The sequence below is a fragment of the Eubalaena glacialis genome, chromosome 1 (assembly GCF_028564815.1).
Source record: "Eubalaena glacialis isolate mEubGla1 chromosome 1, mEubGla1.1.hap2.+ XY, whole genome shotgun sequence".
Taxonomy (NCBI): Eukaryota; Metazoa; Chordata; class Mammalia; order Artiodactyla; family Balaenidae; genus Eubalaena; species Eubalaena glacialis.
Window position 1 is genome coordinate 186,570,242 of NC_083716.1, and position 13,869 is coordinate 186,584,110.

Genomic DNA, 13,869 nt, shown 5'->3' on the forward strand with positions numbered 1-13,869 from the left:
ATCACTTTTCTCCACTCTCTTTGCTTGATTAACTCCTGTTTAGTCTTAAAAGATTAACCTTAAATGAGATTAGAAATTTGGGATAAATTGAAGGTGGGAGAGAAAATGGGCATTTTAGTTAGTATACAACTGGAAAAAATCAAACACTGATAATAAGGAAAAAATCCTGAATTCTTTTCATTTTTACTTTGTGAAGAATTTGTTGTAAAAAAATTATGAGAGGTAATGTAGAGAGAGAGATGGATCTTAGATTTTGAATTTTTTTGTGTGGCCTTAGGAAAGGGCTCCAAATCTCTCTTATTCTTGGTGTCTTTATCTATAATGTGAGGATAGTCATACATATCCTGTTGAGTTTTGAGGCCTAAAGCCATTATTTCAACCTTTTCGTGATAACCTCTATCACCAGTGCACCTCAGATCAAGTGCAGATGTGTCTCTCTTACCACAATTCAGCAGAACCTCCGTGCTCTTGGCCTGATCTCACATGTACCATCCATTGCCAAAGGCAGGATCACAGGTCACCCCCTAAGAGAGAATCCCTTGCCATTCTGAGGAAATATGGATCCTTAAAGCCCCAGAATAAAATCAATCCTCCCCCCCATAATCCTTGGGGCAGTTTGATTCTCCATGACAGATACATACCTTTCCTAAGGACACAAGGAGAATAAAATGTAAAGTTAACATTTATTACTTTATCTGGTGATTTACCTGCTTCTAATTGGAAGGGGGAGAATCATGTATCACTGAATGAGGTGTGGGGAAGTCCTCTGAACAGTAAAAGCCAGACTTACCACATAAACATGCTACAGCCAGAGAGAACTGAAGGCCCCTGTTTTCTGATTCAACTTGCACATCAGGTACATTCTCCGTGCAGAAGTAACCTATAAGCACACACCAGGCAAATTCTGTCCCGCCCAGCTGATGTCCATAGATGGGAGGCAATGACACCATAGTGAGGAATCAGGCTGCAGAACTAGGCTGCCATGTTCCAAATCCTAGCCTTGCCTCTTTCGGCTACTACCTAACCTCTTTTTTCCTCATTCACATTATCCATTATAATAATAATACCTTCCTTGCAAATCTGTTGAGAGGCTTCAAATGAGATAACCTCCACAGCACCATACCTGGCAGAAGGTAAGGCCACATTCACTCACGTAACCACAGCCTTTCAGTCTACCTTCACTGTTTTTATGATACTGTAGGAGGTGCAGAGTTGCTTAGAAAGCTCTCAGTGAGGGGTGGGGGTTGGTTGATGGGGCTGGCTATATCATTCTATTTCCATGACATCATCCCTCTTTTTCCATGTGTCAGTGGATGCCCCAGAGGAAGACAAGGAACATGAGGTCACCTTGCCCTTCCCTGACCATTTCCCAATTACAAATTTATTTAAAGTAAGAAGCTCCTGGGACTTCCCTGGTGGCACAGTGGTTAAGAATCCACCTGCCAATGCAGGGGACACGGGTTCAAGCCCTGGTCCGGGAAGATCCCACATGCCGCGGAGCGACTAAGCCCGTGCGCCACAACTGCTGAACCTGCGCTCTAGAGCCCGCGAGCCACAACTACTGAGCCTGTGTGCTGCAACTACTGAAGCCCACGCGTCTAGAGCCCATGCTCCGCAACAAGAAAAGTCACTGCGATGAGAAGCCCGCGCACCGCAACGAAGAGTAGCCCCCGCTCGCTGCAACCAGAGAAAGCCCACACACAGCAACGAAGACCCAATGCAGCCAAAAATAAATAAATAAAATTAATTAATTAAAAAAAAACCCTTGATGCTAAAATAAAGCAAGAAAGAAGCTCCTTTTCTGGGTATAAATCCTCCTCCATTGGGTTAGTGTTGTCAAAGTGTGATTTTTGGACCAGGAGTTTCCACATCATCTGGGAACTTGTTAGAAATGCAAGTTCTCAGGCTTCACTCCCCGGCCTACTGAATCAGAAACTATGAAAATGGAGCCCAGCACTTTGCATTTTAACACACCCTCCAGGTGATTCTGATGCATGCTAAATTTTGAGAACTACTGGGTTAAATTATCAGTCATTAATGCATCCAATTTCTCTAAATTTCTTAAGTTCAGATCCATCTCAGAGAATGAGAATGGTGATTGGAATAGGGATGGTGGAAAAATATTATAGCGATGGGCACTCAGGATAAAGAATAGGTCTCAGGCTTTGACAGCAGAGGGCAGGATGAGGGTCACTAGCCACTCTAGAGAGAAAATAAATGTGGCCCATTTTGTCTGGAATTGGGAAGCTGTGTGTGGGTTATGGAAAGTAATCTCTGTGCAACTGGGAGGTATCCTGGGGAAATAATACCTAAGCTAGGATGTCTGGACTTGTTGGGGAGGCTTCTGGTTGACGAAAACCAGAGTGGGATATAAAAAGAACTCAGGAGAGCTCTGAATTACAGCTGTCGCTGATTTTTTTTTACATGTGTGTTTGAGCAGCTGTGTTTTTCCTATGCCTCTGATCCCATGGGACAAGGATGACTCTTCTCCCTCTTCCAGCTCCTTTCTTTATACTTTGCCAAATGTTCCTCCTTTGCCCCCACTCATACTCATTCCAATAAGAATAAACTATTTATAGTTTATCCCAACATGCATTTACATTGCTGTCCCCTCTACCTGGAATGTTGTTTTTCCTTGAGTAACTTGAAACTCATTTTTTAAAATTCACTGCAAATATCACCTCCTCTAGGAAGCCTTCTCTGATCTTCATAAAGTTGACCATCCCTTTCTCTGTGCCACATTTACTTTATATGTAGATCATCATTGTTCTTAGCATATCACATTGTCATTCATTTATTTATATATCTGTCCTCTCTCGACACTTAAGAAAAGAGATTGTATTTTATTAATCTCTGTAGACACTTGATAATTTTTAAAAAGCAAAACCCCCAAATTTGTGTTCATTATCATATCTGATAATGCTACTAGAATACAAGTGTTTTAGGTGGTACCTTTATTATGAATTTTTAACTGAAATTTTTATTGAGATAATTAGAGATTCACATGCAGTTGTATGAAATAATACAGGGAGTTCCACTGAACACTTTGTCCATCTTACACTGATGGTAACATTTTGTAAAATTATAGGATAGTATCACAACCAGGATGTTGACATGGATACAATCTACCAATCCTATGCAGATTTCCACAGTTTTACTTGTATTCATGTGTATATGTGCATGTGTATGTGTGTGTTTGTCACCTGTGTGGGTCGTGAATCCACCACCACAGGATCCCTCATGTTGACCTTTTATAATCACATCCACTTCCCTCCTGACACCTGCCCCCAGCCTTAACCCCCCAGGAACCACTAATCTGTCCTCCATTTCTAAAATTTTGTCATTTCAAAAATGTTGTAAAAATCAACTCAGTATGTAACTTTGTGGGATTGATTTTTTTCACTTAGCATAATTCCGTAGAGATTCAACCAAGTTGTTGCGAGTAGCAATAGTTCATTCCTTTTTATTATGGAGTACTATTCCATGGTATGGATGTACCACATGTTAACAATTCACCCCCCAAAAATATGCAGGTCAAATCCTGGAACCTTTGAATGTTACCTTATTTGGAAAAAGGATCTTTACAGATGTGATTGAGTTAAGAATTTTGAGATAAAGAGATAATCTTGCATTATCCAGGGGTCCCTAAATCCAACTGCAAGTTTCCTTATAAGAGAAAAGCAGAGGGAAGTTTGAAACAGACAGAAAAGAAGACACAGACACACAGAAGAGAAAGTGATGTGAAGACAGAGGCAGAGATTGAACTGATGCAGCCACCAGCCCAGGGCTGCCCGGGCAGCCAGCAGAAGATGAAAGAGACAAGAAATGGATTCTCCCTATGTATTGCCCATGGAGGGAGTACGGCCCTGCAAATTTCAGACTTACAGACCCCAGAACTTAAAGAGGATGAATTTCTATTGTTTTAGGCTGCCAAGTTTGTGTTAATTTGTTATAGCAGCCTCAGAAAACTAATATAGAGTTGTTCATAGTTTTTGGGTATTACAAATAATGCTGCTATGAAATTCATATACAGGTTTTTGTGAGAACGTATATTTTCATTTCTCTGGAATACATTCCCAAAGAGTACAATTGCTGGGTCGAATGGTGATTTCATGTTTCGTCTTGTAAGAAACCTCTAAACTGTTTTCTAGAAGGGGCTGTACCATTTTACATTTCCATTAGCAATGTACGAGTGATACATTTACTCTTCAACCTTGTCACGTTTAGTGTTGTCACTATTTCTTCTTTTAGCCATTCTGACAGGTATATTGTAAAACCTCATTGTGGTTTTATTTTGCATTTCCCTGATGACTAATGATGCTGAACATATTTTCATGCACTTATTTCTCATCTGTACATCCTCTTCAGTGAAATTTTTCTTCCTATCTTTTGCCCATTTTCTGATTGGATTGTTTGATTTTGTTTTGGTTTTTTTTTTTTACTGTTGAGTTTTGATAGTTCTTTATGTACTCTAGATCCTTTGATATGTGGTTTGCAAATATTTTCTACCATCTGTAGCTTATATTTTCATTATTTTCCCATGGTATTTTACAAAGCAAAAGTTCTTCATTTTGAATGAAGTCTAATTTATCAGTTTTCCTTTTATGGATCATGCTTTTGGTGTCAAGTCAGAACTCTTTGCCTAGCCCTAGGTCCCAGAGATTTTCTTCCATTTTTTCCCTAAAAGTTTTATATTTTTATGTTTTACATTTAAATACATGATCCATTTTGGTTAATTTTTGTATATGGTGTAAAATTTAGGTCAAAGTTTTTTTTGGGGGGGAGCGTTGTTTTTATTTTTGCTTTTGTTTTGCTTATAGATGTGCAATTGCTCCAGCACCATTTGTTGAAAAGACTATTTTTCTTTCACTGAATTGATTTTGAATTGTCAAGAGTCAATTGAGCATATTTGTGTGGATCTACAGTTCTGGATTCTATAGTTTTTTCCATTGATCTATGTGTCTATACCACCACAAAAAAACAAACAAAAACCAAAACCCAACAGCTTTGATTACTTCAGCTATATAGTAAGCCTTGATATTGGGTAGAGATTTTTCCTACTTTATTTCTTCTTTGTCAAGATTGTTTTAGCTGTAGGGCCTGTGTTTTTCTACATAATTTTAGATTAAGCTTGTCTATGTATACAATAAATCTTGCTAGGGTTTTGAAGGAATCGCATGAAACCTATAGATCAATTTAGGGAGAACTGACATTTTAACTATGTTGAGTTTTCCAATTCATGAATATGGTATATCTCTCTATTCATTTATATCTTCTTTGATTTCTTTTCTTAACATTTTGTGATTTTTCAGCATACAGATTCTGTACATGTTTTTTACAGTATGTATCTAAGTATTTCATTTTTGAGGGGTGATTATAAATGATATTGTGCTTTTAAGTTTAAGTTTCCATATGTTCATTTTTAGTGATATATAAAGATATGTAACTGGTTTTTGTGAGTTCTCTATCCTGTAAACTTTCATAGATTCTTTGGGATTTATATATGGACCATCATGTCATCTGCAAAGAAAGAAAATGTTATTTCTTCCTTTACCATCTGTATGCCTTTTATTTATTTATTCTTGCCTTATTATGGTGCCTACAATTTCCAGCACTATGTCGAATAAGAGAGGTGAGAGTGGACAACCTTACCTTGCTCTTGATCTCAGGGAAAAGTAGTCTTTCACCATTAAAAATTATGTTAGCTATAGACTTTTTTGTAGATGTTCTTTATTAAGTTGAGGCAATTCCCCTTTATTTCTAACTTGCAGAGAGTTTTTATCAAAAATGAGTATTGGGTTTTCTCAAATGCTTTTATGGCAACAATTGATATGATCATATGATTTTCTTCTTTAGCTGTTGATATGGTATTTTATATTTATTGGTTTTCAAATGTTGAACCAGTCTTGCAAATCTGGAATAAATCCCACTTGATCATGGTGTATAATTATTTTTATACATTGGTGGATTCAGTTTGTTGATATTTTGTTGAGAATTTTTCAGTCTAAGTTCATGAGAGATATTAATCTGTAGTTTTCTTTTTTTTATTTTTTATTTGTCTGCTTTTGGTATCAGGGTAACACTGACCTCATAAAATAAATTGGGAAGTGTTTCCTCCTCTTCTATTTTCTGAAAGAAATTGTGTAAAATTGGTGTTCTTTAAATGCTTGGTACAGTTTTCCAGTAAAACCATGTAGATCTAGAAATTTCTTTTGGGGTGCTTTGTAATTATGAATTCAACTTATATAATCATTATAGATTGTTTTACCTTGGTTGCATCTGGTAGTTTATGGTTTCTGAAGAACTGGTTCATTTTTCTAAGTTATCAAATTTCTGAACATAAGTTTTTTATAGTATTTGCTTATTATATTTTTAATTGCTGCAAATTCTGTAGTAATATCATCTATTCCATCTGTGTCTTCTTTCTTTTTCATCTTTGTCAGTCTTACTAGAGGCTTGTAAATTTAATTAATCTTTTTCAAAGAGCCAATTTTCTATTTGTTTCCTCTGGTTCCCATTTCTCTGTTTCTCTTTTCTTGTCATCATATGGGTTACTTGAACATTTTTTAGGACTCCATCTTGATTTATTTATATTCTCTTTGATTGTACTGCTTTCTATAGTTTTCAGAGTGGTTGATATGGGTATTACAATATACATACTTATGGCAATCTACTGGTATCATAATTTAGCTACTTCAAATGAAGTACAGAAACCTTACTTCAATTTAGGTCCCTTTAATTTCCACTTTTAATTATTATTATCTTGAGTATCATATGGTTAAATTTCATTTCAATCATCAAATATGTTTTATAAAACTTATGAGGAAAAGGATTGTGTGGGGATTAATTTTACATGTCAACTTGACTGGGCCACAGGATGCCCAGATATTTGGTCAAACACTATTCTGGGTGTTTCTCTGAGTTTGTTTGTGGATAAATTTCACATTTGTGTGTGTGTAGATTTTATTCTGAAAGCAATGAGGAACACTGAAACATTTTAAACAAGAATTATATGAACAATCTTGCATGACAGAATGTACTTCCTTGCAGCACTGCACAGTCAGTGTTTACCAGGATGACAGGAAAATCACAGTCATGGTAATAAGGAGGGCCTAGGAGATGTGCTGGGAAAAGTTAACAAATGAGAAATTTTCATTACAGGAGTGTCTTTAGGATGAACATACACACACATATATGTATGCATATATAACTATATAAATTCTTATTGATCTGTTACATACTCTTATGAAAATGATTTATTAATGCTATATCTACACAATTCCATTACGATTTCAAACCTTCAGTAAAATACACTACCCACAAATCTACTGAGTTGATAAGCTTTTGGGGGGTCATTAAAGAAGCCCACATTTGCATTAATATTAGGCAGAGAAAAGAGAACATAGGGAGCAGTTGAGGAAAAAAAAATTCCCCAAATTAAAAAAGAACACAGAATTAAAGTAAGATTTGTCCAATGGATTCTCTTTGGGAACTGACAGAAAGACCTAGAATTACGAATAAATGTGGAAGTGGTTTTCCAAACTTTGTTTTGTCTAAAAAATAAAGGAAAAGGTATTTCAAAATGTTGGAGAACTTAAACACAAGAAAATTGGGGCTACATACTTTTTTTAAAGAATCAATTACGTTCAAATTAAGGCTGTACTGAACACAATTTTTAAAAATTTTTTATTGAAGTATAGTTGATTTACAGTATCATGTAAGTGTCAGGTATACAGCACGGCGATTCAGTTATGTATATAACTGAATATATATGTATATATATATATATATATATACATATATATATATATATATATATCGCTGTGCTGTATACCTAAAACTTTTAGGTTGCTTCCATGTCTTGGCTATTGTAAACAATGCTGCAATGAACATTGGGGTGCATGTATCTTTTCAAATTATGGTTTTCTCCAGATATATGCCCGTGAGGAGGATTGCAGGATCATATGGTAGCCTTATTTTTAGTTTTTTTAAGGAACCTCCATACTGTTTTCCATAGTGGCTGCACCAATTTACATCCCCACCAACAGTGTAGGAGGGTTCCTTTTTCTCCACACCTTCTCTAGCATTTATTATTTATAGACTTTTTGATGATGGCCATTCTGACCGGTGTGAGGTGATACCTTCATTGTAGTTTTGATTTGCATTTCTCTAATAATTAGAGATGTTAAGCATCTTTTCATGTGTCTGTTGGCCGTCTGTATGTCTTCTTTGGAGAAATGTCTATTTAGGTCTTCTGCCCATTTTTTGATTGGGTTGTTTTTTTGATATTGAGCTGTATGAGCTGTTTATATACTTTGGAAATTAAGCCCATTGTTTGCAACCCATTCTGTAGGTTGTCTCTTCATTTTGTTTACTGTTTCCTTTGCTGTGCAAAAGCATTTAAGTTTAATTAGGTCCCATTTGTTTATTTTTATTTCCATTACTCTAGGAGACGGATCCAAAACGATATTGTTGCGATTTATGTTGAATTTCACATTTGAATCTATAAACTCAGTAAAACAAATTCCTCTCTCTAATATGGATCGGCCTCATCCAGTCAGTTGCAGGCCTGAATAGGACAAAAGACTGGCCCTCACCTGAATAAGAGGGAATTCCTCCTGCCTAACTGCCTTCCACATGGGCTATCAATTTTTTCCTGCCTTCCAACTTAAACTGAAACATCAGCTTTTCCTGGGTCTCAAGCCTGCCAGTCTTTGGACTGAAACTACACCGTCAGCTCCCCTGAGTCTCTAGCTTTCTGACTGCAGATCTTGGGACTTGTCAGTCTCCATGATCATATGAACCAATTCCTTTAATAAATATCCTTATTATATATGTATATATACACCACACACACACATATATATGTATCTATCTATCTATCTATCTATCTCTATATATATATCCTATTGATTCTGTTTCTCTGGAGAACCCTTACTGATACAGTTTGTTCTATGATTCATTCTTTTATCATTTCCTCTCTATTTGAAAAGCTTCCTTCAGCCCATCTTTAAAAGTAAACTGCTAATGATAAATTCCTTTGTATCTTACAAAACTTCATCTGCGTGTGAAGGATCCCTATTTAAGCTATTTAAGCTCTCTTTGCTTCCCTTCAGATTCTTCCTCCTGTAGCCTAGAGTGTTCTAAAATAGTTTTAGGTAAACTCTAAGAATCTTCCTGTTCTTCCAGAAGGAACACACTAAATTCTAAATTTAGTGAAAGAACTATCAATGTTCGGGGGTCAATCACCTCTTATTCAGAAAAATGGCTCAAGTCCCAACCACCACCCTGTGGACCCCACTCCTACCCTGCCAACCCCAAAACCATAATAAGACTGACAGAGAGGAGGGGACGTTCCCTCTGAAATGAAGTTCTTAGAAGGTTATGTCTACTACCACATCTTTTCTCCTTTGGGGAGGAGATGTGCTACTATTTTTCTCCCTGTATTAATCTGCTAGGGCTATTGTAACAAAGTACCACAAACTGGGTGGCTTAACAATACAAATTTATCATCTCACAGTTCTGGAGGCTAGAAGTCCAAAATCAAGGTACTGTACGGTGGGTTCTTTCTGAGGGTTCTAAGGGAAGGATCAGTTCCAGGGCTCTCTCCTCAGCTTGAAGACAATTATCTTCTCCCTGTGTTTTCACACCATCTTCCCTATATGTGCATCTGTCTCTATGTCTAGATTTCCCCTTTTTATAAGGGGAAATATTGGATTAGAGTCAACCCTAATGGCCTCATTTTAATTTAATTTCCTCTGTAAGACTCTATCTCCAAATAAGGTCACATTCTGAAGTACTGGGGATTAAGACTCTAATATATCTTTTTTTTTGGGAGGGGGGATAAGTCCCTAAAGCCAAGTGATGGGCAAAAAAGGGAGATAGGCATTTTGTTCCCTGATTAAGTACCTGCTTTGTCAGTGGACTTGCCAGCCTCCTCTGTGTTACCTGAGCAGGCAAGAGAAATGTGGAGAGAAGCCCCCTACCTCCACCTACTGCACCTCTACCTGCCTGGGCCCCAGCAGCTCTAGGTTTTCAAGAGGAATGTTAGTTGTCAGATGGATTCTGCACATGATCTCAAGCCCCAAGAGTTGGTACACAGATGAGAGAAGAGGAAGATGCAGCTAAATCTCAGGGACTCCCAATGTCTAAGGGACCATTTGAGGGGAGCTCTTCATCCATAAGGTCTGTTAAGAGCATCTGTGACCCACAGAGACAACCAGAATAGTAATTACCTACCAAGAATAGCATTACAACTTTGTCAAGGCTGTAAGGTAAGGACACCTCCACCCTTCCATCCCTCCATGGTTTCCCACCACCTGGGCAGAAGGGCAGGCAGAGGGAGGGGTGGCAGGAGAGCCGACTGTGCCTCACCTTCCACTCTAAATGTGAGTCCATCTAGCCAAATCTTAATTTGGCTATGAAATGGATGTTTTTATAAGTAGAACCGTCTTCTAAATCAAAGAGTCCCTCTGAGTATACAAATGTGAAAAGTTACGGTCTGAGAAGGTGTTTAAGGGAGCTGCTACCCAGTAGGAAATAGATATTCGATTGATCAAAACTAAGGAAAGTGACTGGAAACAAATAAAACCATGTCAGGCTGACTCCTCATCGAGTTGAGACTCTAAACAGTAGATAATGTGCACATGCACACATAACAGGACTAAGGTATATTCCACTCTAGTTCCTGCTGTTTCGTTTAGCATGATCCCACAGGCAGTTTCACCTTTCATTAGGTATTCTTCAGAAATACAATTTTTAATGACTATGGTTTCTATCATTCATCTTATAAATGTACTATAACGTATTTAACTTTTCTCCTATTGGACATTCAGGATACAGCTAATATTTTGGAATTATAAATCATGTCATAATCATCTTTGTACATACACCTATGTCCAATTTCCATTTCAAAGAGGAAACATTATTATACCTACTTTTTTTTTCAGATGGGAGGATTATGCTAACCAGTTTCGGAGGTTAAGTGACTTGCCTTCATCATATGTTAAACCCAGATCTTCTGAGAATGAATCACTGACTATATTATCAGCATATGAAAACTGTCCTTTGTGCCTAATATAAAACTTGAAAAGCTGTCTCATTTTCTTACCCATTTTCCTATATATTAATATATTGTGTTATACTAGTTGATGAGCTATGTTTTATTTATAGAATATATACATAATATTCTGTGTATGTCTTAGCTAAATGTATTTTATATCAGCTAGCTAATTTCATTAGTATGGGAGAAAAATGGAGAAATTCATGAATTGGAGCTTTACATGTCTGTTTTCAAAACCCATCAGAGAAAGGTAGTTTTCCATGATAAAAACCATTTGTGACCACAAATATATTACAGCATATTGGTTTGAATTTAACCTGAGTTTATTGCATGGTAGAAAACAGCAGCAAGGTAGTGACGAAGAATTATGGCTTCACTATTAATTAAATATGGTTGGAACTCTGATCTGCCATTTCCACGCTGTATGAACCTGGACAAATTTTATCTCTGTGCCTCTGTTCCTATTCTGTAAATTAGGAATAATCTTAGTACCTACCTCAGGGTTCATGAGAAGATTAAACGAGAAAATTCCTATAAAGCTTTTAGGACCAAAATATGTCCCATAGAAAATGTTCAGTTAATGTTAGCTACTAACATTACCTCTTTTAGAAACCACAGGTTAACCTCAATTTAAACATAGATATTTGGATTCTAACAAATGTAATTCAAACCTTTACTCAGGGCTATTTGCTCTCTGATTTAGATATAAGACAGTAATCAGTTTTTACTCTAACACCAACTATATTTTTAATATGTAAATACACATAAATTAATGCATTTGTGAATAACAAATGAATATATGATGGTAACAATTATCATCATAATAAGTAAATACAAAACAGAAAAGTTATCTTTCACTATTGTAATAATTGTGTATCTTATATCCTATAAGTTTCTTTAAGTTCTTTCACAGCATGGTAAGTACTGACTGAGGAAAATAATCTAATAAAATTAAATCATATACTGGGTAAAAAGTAATTAGGTTTAGCTTGAAATAGAAAAATTATTAATTTACAGCAAACACATACAAGCCATTTTTACCGGAGCTTAATATGGATCATGGTATAACTTAACGAAATCAAAAACTATGCAACAGCACCAAGTGAAATTCCAACAAAGGGCTGCACCGCGTCATCTCACTTCAAGTTGAAGGTTCATTACCAAAGCAAACACTTGCTAGAGAGGAATTTGGAGCTTTTCCTCACATTTAGGAGGAGGCTTATCCTGGCCTCCCAAGTAAACCTGCGGAGGAGGCCTACTTTTTGTAGAAACCTTCACCATGGAAAACAGTACATTTCACATTTTTCTTTAGTTGTCTCACAACTAACAGACCAAAGGCCAGCAATATGAAGGAGGCAGCATTGCCCAAGGATAAGATACAGGGTTTGCAAAACTGTTTAGAATTCAGGGCAGATGCAAGAATGAGAGAATCTCCAAGCTTCTGCCTCTATCCAGCCCACAGGAAAGGGTGAGAGGCAAGAGGCAGGGAAAGTGCTTGCGGTGGTGCTGGAGCTCAGAGGTAAGCCTTGTTGGTTTTGGCAATGGCTGTTCCTATTGTTAGAACACCACCGACACACTGCTGCCAACTCCCTAAAAGAATATAACACGTCTAGCGCACAAGATTAATGCTCCTTTCCTGCATCATGGATGTTATAAATAAAACTGGAGCTTTTTATATACCACGTAATAGTACGCTACTCAACGGAAAGCAGAGCAAGAAAGCCAAAGAAAGCCTAATTCTGCAGAGAGGAGAAAAAAATTGATATCACTGATCCATTTTAAACACATTTCAAAATATATTAAGGACTGTTCACAAACTACGGAGATACAGAACTATGTCAATGGGCTGATATACAAATTTTGTGTTTATATATATTTGTGTCTAGTATAATATATATTAATAACAATAAAAAATGTATCCTGAGAAGTAGCAGACAGCTCTTGGATTTTACCTGTAGGGAAAAGAATATACATTGTGGTGGTAGTTTTAAGGGGAAAGATAAGCCTTGCTCTAAATCTTTCATTTTCTAGAACAGAAGCACGTCTCCCAGCAGGAAATGGGCCCCCAGGCCCTCCCACCTACCTGTGCTGGTGTAAGTGCTGGGGCTGGCCAGCGGTGGTCCGGAGCCCTGGGCTGGGGGCGGAGGCTGTCCATCACTCAGCTGCTTGACTCGTTTGCGGTGAGATTTGCCGTTGTAATGGACTTGGGCCTGGGCTGCAGAGTTTAGCTGGATGTTGCACACCTCACAGAAGGAGAACAGAATTTTCTTTTTCTCTTTACTCAGCTGTTCCTCAGGTCTGTCGTTCTTTATTCCCTTATCTTCAAAGCCCCGTAGAAAAGTTGCCATATTCATAATTCCATCTTCAGGGTAGTTGTCAGGGCTTAAGGAATACTTCATACCTAAAAAAAAAAGTACAAATGCTTGTGAAATATATGCCTTCTTATTTTCTAGTATGATTATGATTAATTTCATGGTATGGTTTAAGCTAAAATCTCCCAGCTACTCAGTGATCACGCTTGGAAAAAATTATCAAAAGCACTTAACTGAGCAAATATGATCTTTGAACATGTGTTCCTCTGTCTGGAGCATTTTCCACTCTACCCTTGCCCCTCCTCCCATCACCTCTCAATTCTTTTGCCCTTTTAACTCCTGCTCACCTCTGAGATCTTAGCTGGAGCATTACCCTCTCCTGGAAACCTGTCTGACCCCGGAGATAAGGCAGATCCCTGGGTACATGCTCACATCGTGCTATGTGACCTCTCTTCAGAACATCTCTCACCATGTGCATGTCATATGTATTTGTAC

The 13,869-nt window shown here is 37.3% G+C and overlaps 1 protein-coding gene across 1 annotated transcript in view; it reads right to left on the bottom strand.

Annotated features, from left to right (window-relative positions):
- Positions 1 to 13,461, bottom strand: part of ZNF385B (zinc finger protein 385B) — a 322,915-nt gene extending 309,454 nt beyond the window's left edge. The window contains exon 1 of the mRNA XM_061202700.1: positions 13,146 to 13,461. Coding sequence (XP_061058683.1) covers positions 13,146 to 13,461 — 316 coding nt within the window. The remainder of the gene's footprint in view (positions 1 to 13,145) is intronic.
- Positions 13,462 to 13,869: the final 408 nt, after the last annotated feature.